The sequence below is a fragment of the Cololabis saira genome, chromosome 3, assembly GCF_033807715.1.
Source record: "Cololabis saira isolate AMF1-May2022 chromosome 3, fColSai1.1, whole genome shotgun sequence".
Lineage (NCBI taxonomy): Eukaryota > Metazoa > Chordata > Actinopteri > Beloniformes > Belonidae > Cololabis > Cololabis saira.
This window is the reverse complement of record NC_084589.1, coordinates 6,577,417-6,592,846: the sequence shown is the minus strand read 5'-3', so window position 1 is coordinate 6,592,846 and position 15,430 is coordinate 6,577,417. Positions and strand designations below refer to the sequence as shown.

At 46.0% G+C, this 15,430-nt stretch overlaps 2 protein-coding genes across 2 annotated transcripts in view; both read left to right on the top strand.

The window, feature by feature from the left end:
- Positions 1 to 5,165: 5,165 nt before the first annotated feature.
- On the top strand, positions 5,166 to 12,420 carry LOC133440830 (rRNA 2'-O-methyltransferase fibrillarin-like). The gene is made up of 9 exons (XM_061718152.1): positions 5,166 to 5,255; positions 7,362 to 7,514; positions 7,624 to 7,788; positions 8,109 to 8,203; positions 8,287 to 8,457; positions 9,911 to 10,043; positions 10,574 to 10,686; positions 10,774 to 10,919; positions 11,883 to 12,420. Exons 1-9 carry the CDS (start codon positions 5,246 to 5,248, stop codon positions 11,905 to 11,907), a joined length of 1,011 nt encoding a protein of 336 aa, XP_061574136.1. The 5' UTR covers positions 5,166 to 5,245; the 3' UTR covers positions 11,908 to 12,420.
- An 838-nt stretch (positions 12,421 to 13,258) lies between these two features.
- The window catches only part of LOC133424937 (dual specificity tyrosine-phosphorylation-regulated kinase 1B-like), an 84,356-nt gene continuing 82,184 nt past the window's right edge, over positions 13,259 to 15,430 (top strand). Inside the window, exon 1 of the mRNA XM_061715544.1 lies at positions 13,259 to 13,760. The gene's annotated coding sequence lies outside the window, so the exon portion shown is untranslated. The remainder of the gene's footprint in view (positions 13,761 to 15,430) is intronic.

The window sequence follows — 15,430 nt, the reverse complement described above, 5'->3', positions numbered from 1 at the left end:
CACAAGCCAAAGTCATATAACCAGAGAGCCAGCAGGAATAGCTCTGTTTTGATATCTAATTTATGGGGGGTGGGTGAACGGTGTGGATGAGAGAGAGAGGTTTGAAACAGATTCTTTTCAGATTATCAGAATCAGAATCAGAATCCCCCAAACTGTTGCTCTGATGAACTCTCATCACTCAGGCGCTGCGTCCTAAATGCCACACTAAACAGTTTACAGGACTGTCTCAGAAAATTAGAATATTGTGATAAAGTTCTTTATTTTCTGTAATGCAATTAAAAAAACAAAAATGTCATACATTCTGGATTCATTACAAATCAACTGAAATATTGCAAGCCTTTTATAATTTTAATATTGCTGATTATGGCTTACAGTTTAAGATTAAGATTCCCAGAATATTCTAATTTTTTGAGATAGGATATTTGAGTTTTCTTAAGCTGTAAGCCATGATCAGCAATATTAAAATAATAAAAGGCTTGCAATATTTCAGTTGATTTGTAATGAATCCAGAATGGATGACATTTTTGTTTTTTTAATTGCATTACAGAAAATCACAATATTCTAATTTTCTGAGACAGTCCTGGATACTCAAACAGTATACTTAAGTTCGGCACACTTTTGAGTAAATATCAGTAGTATGCATTAATTGGGACGTACTAGTGCCGTTGGGACGGGGGAGTTGTTACCATGGTAACAGCAGTAGCAGCACCGCTCCGCTCTTTCCTGTTTATCCTGGCCCAAACAAGATGACATTACTGTATATAATATTATTATATACCAATATTATAATATTAATATTATATAATAATATTATACTTATGACATATATGTATCACATAGCAACCAAACACCGCTGCATTGCATTGTGGGAAGTTTCTGCTTAGCTAGTGTCCATCAATCCACACTAATACATTTCTCCAGAATGAGTATGGATAGTACATACTATTGAGTACTAATGTTTCGGACGCACTAAAAAATCTCACATACTGTTTTTGCTGCTCATTAGAGTGGAAATATGGGATTTCAGACGCAGCCCAAGAGTCTCAGAGTAATCAACCACTGTGCAATAATAATAATAATAATAATTAATAATAACACAATCATATGCTGTAACAATGCACCAATAATCAGTCAATAACAATGTCTACCTCATACTGCTGCACCTTTCACTTTTTTTTAAAATTGTATCCATGTCAAACATGAGTCAAATTCCATGTCTTGTTTGACCTGACTTGGCCAAATAAACATGATTGTGATTGTGATTCTTGTGACTGTGAGCGGGTGGGTGTGGTGGAGCTGCTGGTGTGGTGGAGCTGCTGGTGGAGCTGCTGGTGGAGCTGCTGGTGGAGCTGCTGGTGGAGCTGCTGGTGGAGCTGCTGGTGTGGTGGAGCTGCTGGTGTGGTGGAGCTGCTGGTGTGGTGGAGCTGCTGGTGTGGTGGAGCTGCTGGTGGAGCTGCTGGTGGAGCTGCTGCTGGAGCTGCTGGTGGAGCTGCTGGTGGAGCTGCTGGTGGAGCTGCTGGTGGAGCTGCTGCTGGAGCTGCTGGTGGAGCTGCTGGTGGAGCTGCTGGTGTGGTGGAGCTGCTGGTGGAGCTGCTGGTGGAGCTGCTGGTGGAGCTGCTGGTGTGGTGGAGCTGCTGGTGTGGTGGAGCTGCTGGTGTGGTGGAGCTGCTGGTGGAGCTGCTGGTGGAGCTGCTGCTGGAGCTGCTGGTGGAGCTGCTGGTGGAGCTGCTGCTGGAGCTGCTGGTGTGGTGGAGCTGCTGGCGGAGCTGCTGCTGGAGCTGCTGGTGTGGTGGAGCTGCTGGCGGAGCTGCTGGTGTGGTGGAGCTGCTGGTGTGGTGGAGCTGCTGGTGGAGCTGCTGGTGCAGCTGCTGGTGTGGTGGAGCTGCTGGTGCAGCTGCTGGTGTGGTGGAGCTGCTGGTGGAGCTGCTGGTGGAGCTGTGGTCTGGGTGTTTCTGCTAGAGAGCTCTGTTAACTGGGATAGGAACAGACGGTTTGCTTATCTGAGGGTGCAGCTGTTCCCCCTGCAGCTCCACGGAGGAACCTCCACCTCCACCAACACTCATGTCTCCGGACAAAGGTGGAGCAGTTTTCACACAGACATAACATCTACAACTGTTGTCTCCAGACAAAACTCCACCAGCATCTCCTTCACATTTTGATATATTCAGAGATTTAACTGATACATCTGCAGTAACATGTTGGTGTTTCAGGTTGATCAGAAGTTGATCAGAAGTTGATCAGAAGTTGAGGAAACAGTGCAGGTGTTTGTTTTTAAAGGTGTTCAGTGTATTCAGAAACATCAAGATAGAATAGAATAGAATAGAATAGAATAGAATAGAATAGAATAGAATAGAATAGAATAGAATAGAAAGCCTTTATTGTCATTATAATAATATAATGAGATTAAGCAGCAGCTCCATAAAAGTGCACACATGTAAAAGGCTATGTAAAAACAAAATAAGAAACAGGAAATATAAATATATATACACTATAAAAATGTATGAGTGAAAGAATATTGCACATGTTTGTCATAACAACATTGTGACTCACCTTGACGACGGATATCTAGCTGTTTATGTGACGCTCTCAGGTGCTGCTCAGTCCGGTCCAGGTCTGGGTCTTGGTCCGGGTCCGGGTCCGGGTCTGGGACTGGGACTGGGACTGGGTCCTGGTCCGGGTCCAGGTCCAGACTGAGGTGAAACCTTCTAGACCACGTGACTCCGGAGTGAGAGACTTACCGGAGTGCCCGATTGAGTGACAGCTGATCTCTGATCTGATCCTCGGCTCGGGGGCGGGAACAGCGACCACCGGTTTGATAACTCTGCGCTCAGCCCGGAAGCACGTGGCCGTCATACCGGTTATGACGTATACGTATCCGCCTCATGGAGCTGCTGCGATACGTCAACGTCGCCGCCATATTGGATGTTCAAGACTGCGCTGTAAACTAATACAAGTAAATGGACTTATTTTCATAAAGCGCCTTTCTACAAAGAAATGTACGGTTTACGTCTCATTTATTCATTCACACACGCACTAATATACTTGGGAAACAGTTAGGCACCAAATATAATATATTTCATTTTCTCAGATGGCAAAAATAAGAACTTTATTGATCCCACATAGGAGTAATTTATGTTATATCAGCTATAGAGAACAAGGTAGTGCAGAAAAACAATATATATCCCCCCTCACAAAAATAAGAAAAATAGAGAAACATATTTTCTCATCAACAAAACATATTTTACATTTCAAGTAACAAAATAACATATTTGAGCCATTTCTTTTAGATTTTTTCAGTTACTTTATTGTCCTAAAAATGGTTCAAATATGTTATTTTGTTATTTGAAAATTTTTAAATTAGTTTTGTTGATGAAAAAATATGTCTCTATTTTTGTGAGGGGGGATATATATATTGTTTTTCGGCACTACCTTGTTCTCTATAGCTGATATAACATGAATTACTCCTATGTGGGATCAATAAAGTTCTTATTTTTGCCATAGATAGAAAACTGCTGCAGGTTTAGAACAATATCTCTGTATAATATATCTAATGCAATGATTCATAGCTTTATCAGTTAGTAAAGGACAAATATTAATAACATATATATATGTCATCAGGATTCAACCTTGGAATATTTCAATTTCTACCTTTAGGAGCAAAACACAGTAACTTTCTAACGTCTGGTATTGTATCAAACACAACTGAATATTCTCTAGCACTGAGAGAAATTCTTCATAAGTGAATAAGTGACCATTGTTATTCAATAGTTGACTAACCAGTAAAACATTATTATCAACCCATCTCTTAATATATAAATATTTGTTTTTGAATCTAATATCTTGATTGTTCCAAATGAAATATTTGTGGGGAGAGAAAGTGTGTACATCATGGACCAGGATAATAGAAGTTGGCTGTGAAAGTTAGATAGTTTCACAGGTAATTTGGGAATATTGTAGTTACATCCGAGCTGAAAATGTAGTCCTCCTAATAAATTAAACACATGGGCAGTAATAAAGTTCAAAATTGAGTTTGAATTTTTTAAGAAAACTTTGATCCATTGACCTTGAAGGAAGCATTTAGGGAAGTGAAATCTAAGACATTAAGGCCGTCAAAGCATAACTTGTTTATCATCATATCTTTCTTAATATAATGTATTTTCTTTTTCCAAATAAAATTGAATAAAATGTTGTCTATTTTTGTGCATATGTCTTTTGAAACATCAAGAAACATAGCTGCATATAAGTCTGGAGAGGCCTTCATCCAGTAATGGACAAATCCCTCTGAAGCCCAAGATTAAATCTGTTTTGGACTGAGGCAATTAGAGATGAAACACTTTCAGATCATTTCAGAGTTTTGGTCTTTTTCAATTATAATACCCAGATATCTAACCTTATGCTTGACGGGGATCCCTGACACGTCTGTACATCCTTTAACTGGCAGAAGCTCACAGTTTGAAATGTTCAGTTTGAGACGAGAAGTGTTTATGACTTTGATTGCATCATCAACTTGGATATATTGGAATAAATATGTAGAAAATATTAACTGGAAGAAGGTCTGGCTCTGACCCAACCAATACCTGGTGACAAACAAAGTTAAAGACATTTCATTTAATTTAATTCATAAATCAAAATATCCTACAAATGATCACATTGTAAAAAGATTCAAAAGAAATATCGATTCAAAATGTACTTTTTGTTCTGCAAATTCTAAAACAATGACTCACTTATTCTGGCTGTGCTCCATTGTTCAAACTTTTTGGAGTGATATGTGTAATTTTGTGTCAGAAAGCAAGGATGTGTTGTTTGGTGTTTTTGACCATGTAACGATTAGAACAAAGCCAAAAGAAACATGTATTATTAATTTGTGTATTATCCTCGCAAAATTCCACATCCACAAATCAAAATTCTTACAAAAAACCCTATTTTTTTACTTTTCATTGTGAATTTAATCAGTATCTGGACTCTATTAAGTTTTCTACTAATTCAAAAGCAATCAAAACCATAAATGTATGTAAATGTTTTGGCTTTCTCTTATAATTTCACCCCCCCTGAGCGGCGGTTCCCCCCCGGTCCGGCAGGGGGCGCTGTGAGCTCAGGCGCCGGAGCGGCAGCACCGGGCAGCACTCAGTACTCAAGCGGACGCTGCACGTGTGTCGGTCCACAGACGGTCTCCGGTGGTGCTGGGAGCAGCAGCAGCAGCAGAACTAGAACCAGAACTCTGAACAGCAGCCAGACAGCCATCACCATGAAGCCAGGTACAGTAACACCGCTGCAGCGGGCCGGGGCCAAGGCTCTGGGCCGGAGGGTCCAGCTTTTAACTCTGAATTATGGTTCTGCGTTAAACGACGCAGAGCCTACGCCGTAGCCTACGGCGTAGGTTACGCGGCGACGCAAACCGTACGCCGTAGGCTCTGCGTCGGTGTAACGTGGAACCATAAATCAGCCTTTAGTTTCTGCGTCACGTCGCATGCTGTTATTGGATCGAGTAAAGCCTTGAATGGTCGGTTCTTCTGAGCCGTATCAGCTAGAACCGGGCAGGGACGAGCTTAGATGTCGGTGCTGTTGTTTATATTTATATTTATATTGTTGTTTATGTGAGCGGAAGTGTCGTGAACGCGGAGCCCTCGCGGCTCCGACACGTGGTCCGGTTGTACCAAACTAATCACTTTAGAGGGTTCGGAACCGGGGGTTCTGGGCCACCGCGGGTTAAATCACGTAAACCGGGGGGTTTTAGTTCGCGCCGGCCTCGAGGGGCAACACCTGGGTAACTTTAGAGACCTCTCCACGTGGTCGGGACGGGTTATTTCTTCAAACGCTTAAAAACCACGTGGCCTGTGGCCCTAACCCGGTGCGTTCACGGAACCTCGGAAATGTGATGTTGGAACCGGGTAACGACGTCACAGGTTGCAAAGTTGAAATAAACGTGTTTATGTTTACGACATACACCCGTCCAACAGCGCCGCACCTCATCCATTGAATAAAAAGCCCACTAGCAGTTCTTGTGAGTAATAGTAAGCACAGCTTCTCCGACTGTTCCCATATGAAAGGTTGGGGAGTTCCTGCAGCGATGTTAAAATCGCTGCATTGGCTCTCCATGCGCTTCACGGTCGATTTTACTAGTTTTACTAGTATTTTAATGGTCTTTGTGCTGGCCTTTTAACGATCCCAAAAGTTGGAACCAGAGCACACATTCAGTTACTATGGGCCCCGATTGTGGACCAGCCTCCCGGAGAACCTCAGGGCCGCAGAGAATGTTTTAAAAGAGGCTCTAGACCCATCTCTTTAATCAGGTTTAATCAATACGTTATATGTTTGTGTATTGTTTTTATGTAAAGCCCTTTGTGCTGCATTTTTATGTATGAGAAGTGCCATACAAATAAAGTTTGATTTGTTCCAGTTGAAACCTCCAACTAGGAAACCTGTAAATTCCCACCTAAATTTAAACAGAACATGCCGTGAACCCAATCAGGGACAGGTGAGCAGAGTTCCAGCCCGGCGCTCTGTTTGTTTCTACCAGGGGTCAACCATGGCCCATCACCACATTCAGTCTTTGGAGCCCCCAAATCACTGCTCTAAAAGAATACTAAATGCTACTAAACTACACCAATTAAATTGAATTAATAAAAACCAATTAAATTAGTTACACCGGTACTGCAAAACTGTAACGACTCAAATAAAACAAGTTTGAAATGTAAGAACAGATTCAACATTTACTCAAACTGTATGGCTTAAACAGTGGGATAACAGTGCAAACATCAAAAGTACCTTGTCCTTCAAGTTTTCTTAGCTTATAAAATCACAAAGTAGAACCTGATAAATAAAGAAACAGGACAAATAAATAAAAGTTCACTGAAAATAAAATCCAATCAGTGATGGATATAATCTAATATAAATAAAATGTGCAAATTAACCTGTGGTTGGAACATGCCACAAATTAGATACTATTGCAATTTTTTCGTAATAGCCAAACGTTATATCAAAATGTAACACAATTTCCTTGTTTTTGCAGACTCTGCATATAATAGATGATGTTTGCTCCTCGTCACTCTTTTTAAATCCAAACCAGTTCCAGATAACGGAGCTGGAGCCTCGTTTAACAACGAGCTCCTCGCTCTCAGATCCGCCTTCCGCCATGTTTGTTACACAAAAACGTCATCAACGGAAATTTGTTGTTTTTATCGCTTAATTCTTACTGTGGGGAATTTTTTGACAATATATCGTGAACGGTAAAATATCGCCCATTCCTATCGAGGACCAGGGTTGAAGACCACTGGTTGATACGGTCCCAGAGATTCCTAACAACCTGAACCTGTCTTGTGGGTATTTGGGGCTCGAGTTCATCTCTGTCCTCTCTGTTCCAGGTTTCAGTCCTCGCGGGGACAGAGGAGGGCGCGGAGGCTTCGGCGGAGGCCGGGGAGGAGGATTCGGCGGGGGCCGCGGTGGAGGAGGAGGATTCGGGGGCCGAGGAGGAGGATTCGGGGACAGAGGCCGGGGAGGCTTCAGAGGAGGAAGAGGTGAGTGCCCACGCTTTCACCCGCTTCCTGCAACAATCATTTTAGTCCAAGTTGAGACGGACAGAGGTCTGGTTGGTACCGGTGTGGAAACAAGTGTCCTCTTTTCCAGGAGGGTTCAGTTCCCCAGACGGTGGAGGATTCCGTGGACGAGGAGGTGGAAGAGGCACCCCGAGAGGGAGGGGGGGCAGAGGAGGCTTCGGAGGAGGAGGCCGGGGGGGCCGGGGAGGCTTCGGAGCAGGGAGGAAGGTCATGATTGAACCACACAGGCATGAAGGTTGGTACAACTTTAGAACTAGAAGGTGATGAGCATTAATGGGGTAATGACATGTCCCTCCAGCTGCTGTTCCAGGGCGGAGGAGTTTCTGAGAGTCTCTGGTGTTACATGATGTTTTTTAGTTCGGAATTAATTATTCCCAATTAAATAATTCAGAATTAAACAATCTGAGTCTGGACTTGAGGGAAATGTTTCCAGTCGAGTGGAGAGACCTGGATCCCTCCTCCCCCGTAGAGTGGGTTGGTGGTCCGGTCTCGGGGAGAAGCAGGGCCAGTCCAGCGTGGTGTGTAGCGTCTGATTTGGGTCCTGGTCTGTTGCAGGCGTGTTCATCTGCCGAGGGAAGGAGGACGCGCTGGTGACCAAGAACATGGTGGTGGGGGAGTCCGTGTACGGGGAGAAGAGGATGAACGTGGAGGTGAGTAAAGCTCAGTGTCCTCTGGCCCCGCTCTGCGGTGTGGTCCGTAGTCAGACTGATCAACGCTGCCCCGCTCTCTGCAGGAGGGGGAGACCAAAATCGAGTACCGGGCCTGGAATCCGTTCCGCTCCAAGCTGGCAGCCGCCATCCTGGGAGGCATCGACCAGATCCACATCAAGCCCGGGGCCAAGGTCATGTACCTGGGAGCCGCCTCCGGCACCACCGTGTCCCACGTGTCCGACATCGTCGGCCCGGTCAGTACCACACGCTTACACCAGCCGGGTCACAACACCCAACCTTCCTAGGAGGTTCAGGAGCAGGGCTGGGGATTGTTAACAACCTCACCATTCCATATCCATTCAGTAACACGTAGAAATACACAAATACCTGTTTTTATTTTCATGCCTATAACACGTGGCATGTTACCTCACATAGAAATGAACTGAGCAATTACAGGACTGTCTCAGAAAATTAGAATATTGTGATAAAGTTCTTTATTTTCTGTAATGCAATTTAAAAAATAAAAATAAAAAAAAAATAATAATAATATGTCATACATTCTGGATTCATTACAAATCAACTGAAATATTGCAAGCCTTTTATTATTTTAATATAGCTGATTATGGCTTACAGTTTAAGATTCCCAGAATATTCTAATCTTTTGAGATAGGATATTTGGGTTTTCTTAAACTGTAAGCCATGATCAGCTATATTAAAATAATAAAAGGCTTGCAATATTTCAGTTGATTTGTAATGAATCCAGAATGTATGACATTTTTGTTTTTGTAATTGCATTACAGAAAATCACAATATTCATATTTTCTGAGACAGTCCTGTAAACTTGGCAGCACCATAATGGCTCACTTGTGCATTTGTACTGTAGTACAAAAGTTAAAATAAAAAAAGCATGACAGTTCTTTCCCCTTGGACATTGTAATAGACCTCACATCTGATATAAAACATTAGCAGCACCATAATAACACTTGTGAACAAAAGTAAAAACACAAAACAGGTCTGTATCAAAATTTAACGTAAAGATCATGTAAACTCTTTGGTGTTCCTTCTTTAAATGGGAATTCAAAATTCAGAGTTCAGAGTCCAAACGTCTGATCTGAAAGATTTTCCTTTTGCCATCATCGCCATTTTATTGTTTGGTTGCGTGCAGCCACCGTCCACAAAACACGTATCTAAGAAAATGCTGCGAACAGTGTCCCTACTGGCCTGGAGGTGAATCATTCAGTCTTTGCTTAATCCATATTGAATTAGGGCGGGGAGAATTGCGATGCATCGATTTTTCAATATTTTAACCCAGCCCTATTCAGGAGTAGCTCTGCTCCGGACCGACCAGAAATAAGTCTGTCCAAGGTTATTAATAGAGATGAAGTCAACTCCAATAATTGTGGAACTGTATTTAAAAGAAACATCCAGCATAACGTGGTATATAAGTCATAGCGCCCGGTCCTCAGGAATATGTCCTTCATTAAAACTTCAAACTATGGTAATGTTGCCCATTCAGAGTAGAATACTGATGGTGAATGTTGAGAGTAGAATACTGCTGGTAAATGTTGAGAGTAGAATACTGCTGGTAAATGTTGAGAGTAGAATACTGCTGGTAAATGTTGAGAGTAGAATACTGCTGGTAAATGTTGAAGGTAGAACTGCCGTGAGGGTGTTGTGGTTGTCGGGCTGACGGCTCTGCTGTTGCAGGACGGGCTGGTCTACGCCGTGGAGTTCTCCCACCGGTCGGGCCGAGACCTTCTCAACGTGGCCAAGAAACGCACCAACATCATCCCCATCATCGAGGACGCCCGGCACCCGCACAAGTACCGCATGCTGGTCGGTGAGTAAACAAGTACAGGGATGGAAGTATTCCAGCACCCGGCCGGATCTCCAGCAGATGGAGGTTTTTTTTCTTTCTCGGCGTGCAGAGTTTAACTGATTTAATAAAAAATGAAAAGATGAGTAACTTTGTAGCAAATTTCTTAACAGGCGTTATTTGGATAAACTGAGCCCAGGTTGGGGATCTTAACGGTTACTTTTACACCTGAAAAAATATTAAAACTTAAAGTGGCATATTAACAGCGCTACAGCTGAAATTAAAACAGCTTTTATCTCTGGGCTTCCTGATATGGTGTGACGTTTGTGCAAACATATCTACGCAGTCGCTTACGTACCCGAACGTAAACCACGCAGTGACGTAGCAAGTGGTGTCCTAATCCCTAGGGAACATTACAAGGACCCTAGTGGTAGTGGGTGAGGGCTAGTGGTAGAAAGTAGGGGGGGGATTGGGACTGGCCCTAAGCCTTGTAAGTAGCCCCGGACCTGGTCCGGCAGCAGCAGCTCATGTCCTGACCGCTGCTTCCTCTCCAGGCATGGTGGACGTCATCTTCGCTGACGTGGCCCAGCCCGACCAGACCAGGATCGTCGCTCTGAACGCTCACAACTTCCTGAAGAACGGCGGACATTTTGTCATCTCCATTAAGGTAACAAAGGTTTTTGCAGCTGACAGTCTGTGGCGTGAGGCGGCGAGCTCCTCCCCCATCTGAACTGGTCTCTTGCTTCTCGTCCAGGCCAACTGCATCGACTCGACGGCGGCGCCGGAGGCGGTGTTTGCTTCGGAGGTGAAGAAGATGAGCTCTGAGAACATGAAGCCCCAGGAGCAGCTGACCCTGGAGCCGTACGAGAGGGACCACGCCGTGGTGGTGGGCATCTACAGGTGAGCCCCGCTATAGCTCTAGCTGACACCACATCATGTGACCTGGGGGAGGCTGGACACGCCCCTAACTATTTAGAGGGGGAATGCATTGATGTCACTTCCCCACTGGACCACCCCCGTACTGCAATGAGTGGTAAAAACAAACGCAACTAGTGGAGAAGACGGGATAACAGCTGATTATCAGCTTAAATTAAAGTCAGTTGGACTTGTCAGTGACCCGTACAGTTACCCCAACAACCAGTGGTCCATGGACATTAATATTTGGTACAGTTACCAAGAACCAGTGGTCCATGGACATTAATATTTGGTACAGTTACCAAGAACCAGTGGTCCATGGACATTAATATTTGGTACAGTTACCAAGAACCAGTGGTCCATGGACATTAATATTTGGCCACGAATCCAGTTTCCTGATATTTATATGTACTTAATTTCTACGCCGGGGAAATACACAAAGCAAAGCTTGAAGATACAAAAGTCTTGACGCTTGGTCCGACTTCAAGGCAAGATTTGTTGGTGAAATTAAAGTGATGAGGACACTGAACTTTATGATTTGACCGTTTAACGTTAGCTACCCAAAAATCCAACATTACCTGATACAAAATGGGAACCACAAATCCACGTTTCGGTGTCTGGAATCTAGTTGTTTCTGTGAATTGCAGCGATCCATTTGTCTCTAAGATTATTTTTCAGCAGTCTGTAAAACGATAACTCAGATTTCTTGCTAAATCTTTGAGTACAGTCGATCACACAACAGCTCTTTCCCATTTTAGATGTTTTCCAGTTGCTCAAACTGAAAGTTTACTCTGACACTCAGTCTTTCTGTCACTCAAGTCTTTCTGACACTCAGTCTTTCTGACACTCAGTCTTTCTGACACTCAGTCTTTCTGACACTCAGTCCGTGTGCCGGCTGGGCCGAGCTTCTCTGATCAATGTGCTGAAACTACTGTTCTTTTCTCTCAGACCTCCACCCAAACAGAAGAAATGAGGCGTGGACCGGAGATCAACGTTTCATCCACCTTCTTCTCCTGGAGCTCCGCTGTACATGTCGCCCTCGCAACCAACCCTTCCTGCTGGACGTGAAGCCCCGCCCCACTTTACGTCCTCATAGTTGAAGGATCTCCCCAGCAGCCGTAGGGATCTCCCCAGCAGCCGTAGGGATCCCCCGCTCCTCCGTCAGGCCGGAGCTCACCAGTCCTGCTCCTCTAGACGGCTGCTCAGAACTTGTCCCGGAGCTGCGGCCGTCTTCCCAACGAGTCAGGTTTCACGCCGCTCAGCAGGAAGAAACCCTTTCAGCTCCAAACTTTATTTGCCACATGGAGACTCTGGGGGTGTGTCTGGGAGAGGCAGAGCTGTTTTGTTTTCATAATCTACCCCATATAACTTAGTATCAAGATGTTTATCTCTGACCCGTTTGTTCAGCTCATGTTTCTTCTGCTTGTTTTCTTTTGTCTTTTGAGTAAAAAAAAGGTTGTTTTTAAATAAAAGCTTTGTTTTTTTTGATTGGTTGTAACTTTATTGATGTAAGACATGAGAGTTGGTACCGAATGCTGTACTGGATGTGTCACCGTCCGGGCCAGGAACCGGGTGCAGGACTTTTGGTCGGAACAGAGCTGCTGCAGAGAGCTGCTGCAGCCACCAGGGGGCGCCAGCAGCATCTTAACAGCCTCATTAAGGGCTTGAATTATGTCAATATGCTTCGACTGACGGTGAGAAACGGAGTTAAAAGTCACGGCTTTTCAAATGTATTAAAGTCAAGTGCTGATTTTATTATTTTTTTAAAGCAGCATCATTCTTGACTTAAACGCCCCCAAAGCTGACGTTTCCTCGTGAAAGCGGCAGGTGAAGTTGTAAGTTAAAAACGGGCCAGAAAAGTTCTTGCGCGAGGAGCGCGCATGCGCGGGGCTTCAGTGAGCAGTACGCGGTCCCCGGTCACGTGGTTCTGGGGAGAGCTTCGGGGACTTTTTTTTTTTTTTTTCGGGTGTTTCTTTTTTTTTTTTTTTTTATTGAACATTTTGAATTTACAAACAAGGCACTTTGGGAGACTTTTTCGGGTGTTTTTTTTTTTTTTTATTGAAAATTTTGAATTTAAAAAATGTGTTTCGGGGTCTTTTTTTTTTAATTGAACATTTTTAATTTACAAACGAGGCCCATGGAGAGCTTCGGGGACTTTTTTTCGGGTGTTATTTTTTTATTTTTATTGAACTTGAAACAGAACATTTAATTCCCCCCTCATCTTCGGTTCCCGCGGTTCGGGATTGTTCGGTTTGTTTTGGCCGCCATTTTGTGGGAAGCGTCGTCTCCGAGCGCGCGCCCAACAGCTGTCCAGAGCGCGCGGGCCAGGCTCGTGCTCGCTGGTGTCGGGAGCGCGCTCTGCAGCCCCGGTGAGTGAGCGGTACCAGCACGGTACCAGCGGACTGAGCGGTACCAGCAGGAGGGGCAGGCCGACCCGGTTCCCCGGTCTGTGTGAGCGGTACCAGCACGGTACCAGCCCCCCCGTCCCCCCCGGTCCGGGCGGGTTCGGTCCTGCAGCTGGTCCGGCTCGGACCGCCGGCCCAGTTCGGCCCCGTGTCTCCATGGCGGCGCTAGCTGCCTGCTAGTTAGCTGCAGCAGAACCGGACCGGACCGTTCACTGAGCCGGTACCAGGTCGATGATCCGCGGGGACTGACCCGGACCAGGGCTCGGTTCTGACCCGGACCAGGGCTCGGTTCTGACCGAACCCCGTTACTGGAGTGTTGTGATAGCTGGGGAGGACTGGCCCGGAGGAGGGGGCTCGGTTCGGGAGAGAGGGGGTCCCAACATGGCGGCTCCGCGGGACCCGGTTCGACCCTCCGCCTGAGGTAAGAGCTGCTGCTTCTGGTTCTGGTGGGGGACGGGTTAGGGGGGGTTCGACCCGGGCCGGACCGGTTCTACCAGGGAGGATGCTTTGATTGACAGCTGTGATGGTGTCGAGCTTTCATCAGAACCGGTCCGGCCCTGCCTGGCAGGGAGGGAGGGACCGGTACCGGTACCGCAGTACCAGCCTCCCCGGAACAGGGAGGGGTTCTGGTTCTGGGGCCCGGGCACGGGCCCGGCCCAGTCATGACTAGGGTTCTGCTCCTGGTTCTGGTCCGGCCCGGCAGCAGGGAGGGGTTCTGGTTCTGATCCGGACCAGCAGTCATGACTAGGGTTCTGGTTCTGATCCAGTCATGACTCTGCAGGTTTGAGTGTTTCTGCAGAGGTGGGACTGGTTCTGGGGGTTCTGGTCCTCCAGAACCTCCGGGTCACCCAGGTCACCCCCGGGCCGAGGAGACGGATGCTCGGCTCAGCACCGATCAGAACCCATCAGAACGGATCAGAACCACGGTGTCAGAACTCTGCTGAGCCGGTTTAACCTGAGAGAGGTGAAGCCCAGGTCCAGATCAGGGGGTTCAGGCCCGTCTGGTCCAACAGTTATAGCCACTCACGGGCTGGCCGGAACCACCGGCGGGTCACCTTTTCTCAGACTGAGGTTCTGGACCAGCCCGGGCCAGAACCTGGACATGTGTTCTGGTTGTGGCTCCGCCCCTCACCAGAGGAACATGTGAAGAAGAGCAGGAGGAAGTTGGACCAGAGTGTGTCATGGTCTCATTAAGGCCCTGACACACCGAGCCGTCTGTCGGCCGTGGGGCCGTCCATGAGCGTCGGTGCGTCTGTCAAAAAAACATGGCGGACATTTATTTTTTTTTGTGAATAAAATCAATATTTTGAGTTAGTTTCTGCATAAGAATGCGTTTTGATTACATTTCTAGCGAGAAATATATATTTTACTTTCGTAATATTCACTGTGAATGTATATAATCACTCGTTTTCCCCGTTGTTGCCAAGATCACGCCAGAATAAAGGCTGATTTATGGTTCCGTGTTACACCAACGCAGAGCCTACGGCGTAGGTTACGCGGCGACGCGCACCGTACGCCATACCCTACGCCGATTTAACGCAGAACCATAAATCAGCTCCGGAGCCGGCAGGCAGAAATCCCGAAATATTCGGAGCAAATTCCTTAACAGGCGTAGCTACAACTGTTAGATTTCATCTATTAAACCAACATTTATCTTCCTAAATGATTTATTTCAGCCAGCAGTAATTCTCCACAGAGCTGCAGGTTTCTCCCCGGGACGACGGCAGGTCGACCTGGCGATCACGTCTGTACGTGAGCTCCTGCTGCGCCCCGGACCGGCGGCTCTTCTCCGAAAACATCGGATCAAATTGAAACGCAGACTGCGCAGAACGTACGTGCTAGTTGCCGTTGGGTGTCGTCTTTGCGGTGTGTCTAGTGCTTCTTTTTTAGCCGACCCAGCCCGACACAGGCGACGCCAGGCGACACAGCAGTCGGCCGACAGCGGGCGACGTCGGGTTGGTGTGTCCTCGACTTAAGACCGTCACTAAAAGGTGTAGAAATGTTCCACCTTGAAACGTAGCGAGAACGAGTGACCTTTCACTCGCTAGAGTGACCCGTCTCATAGTCCATGGGCCAGACCAGATATCAGTA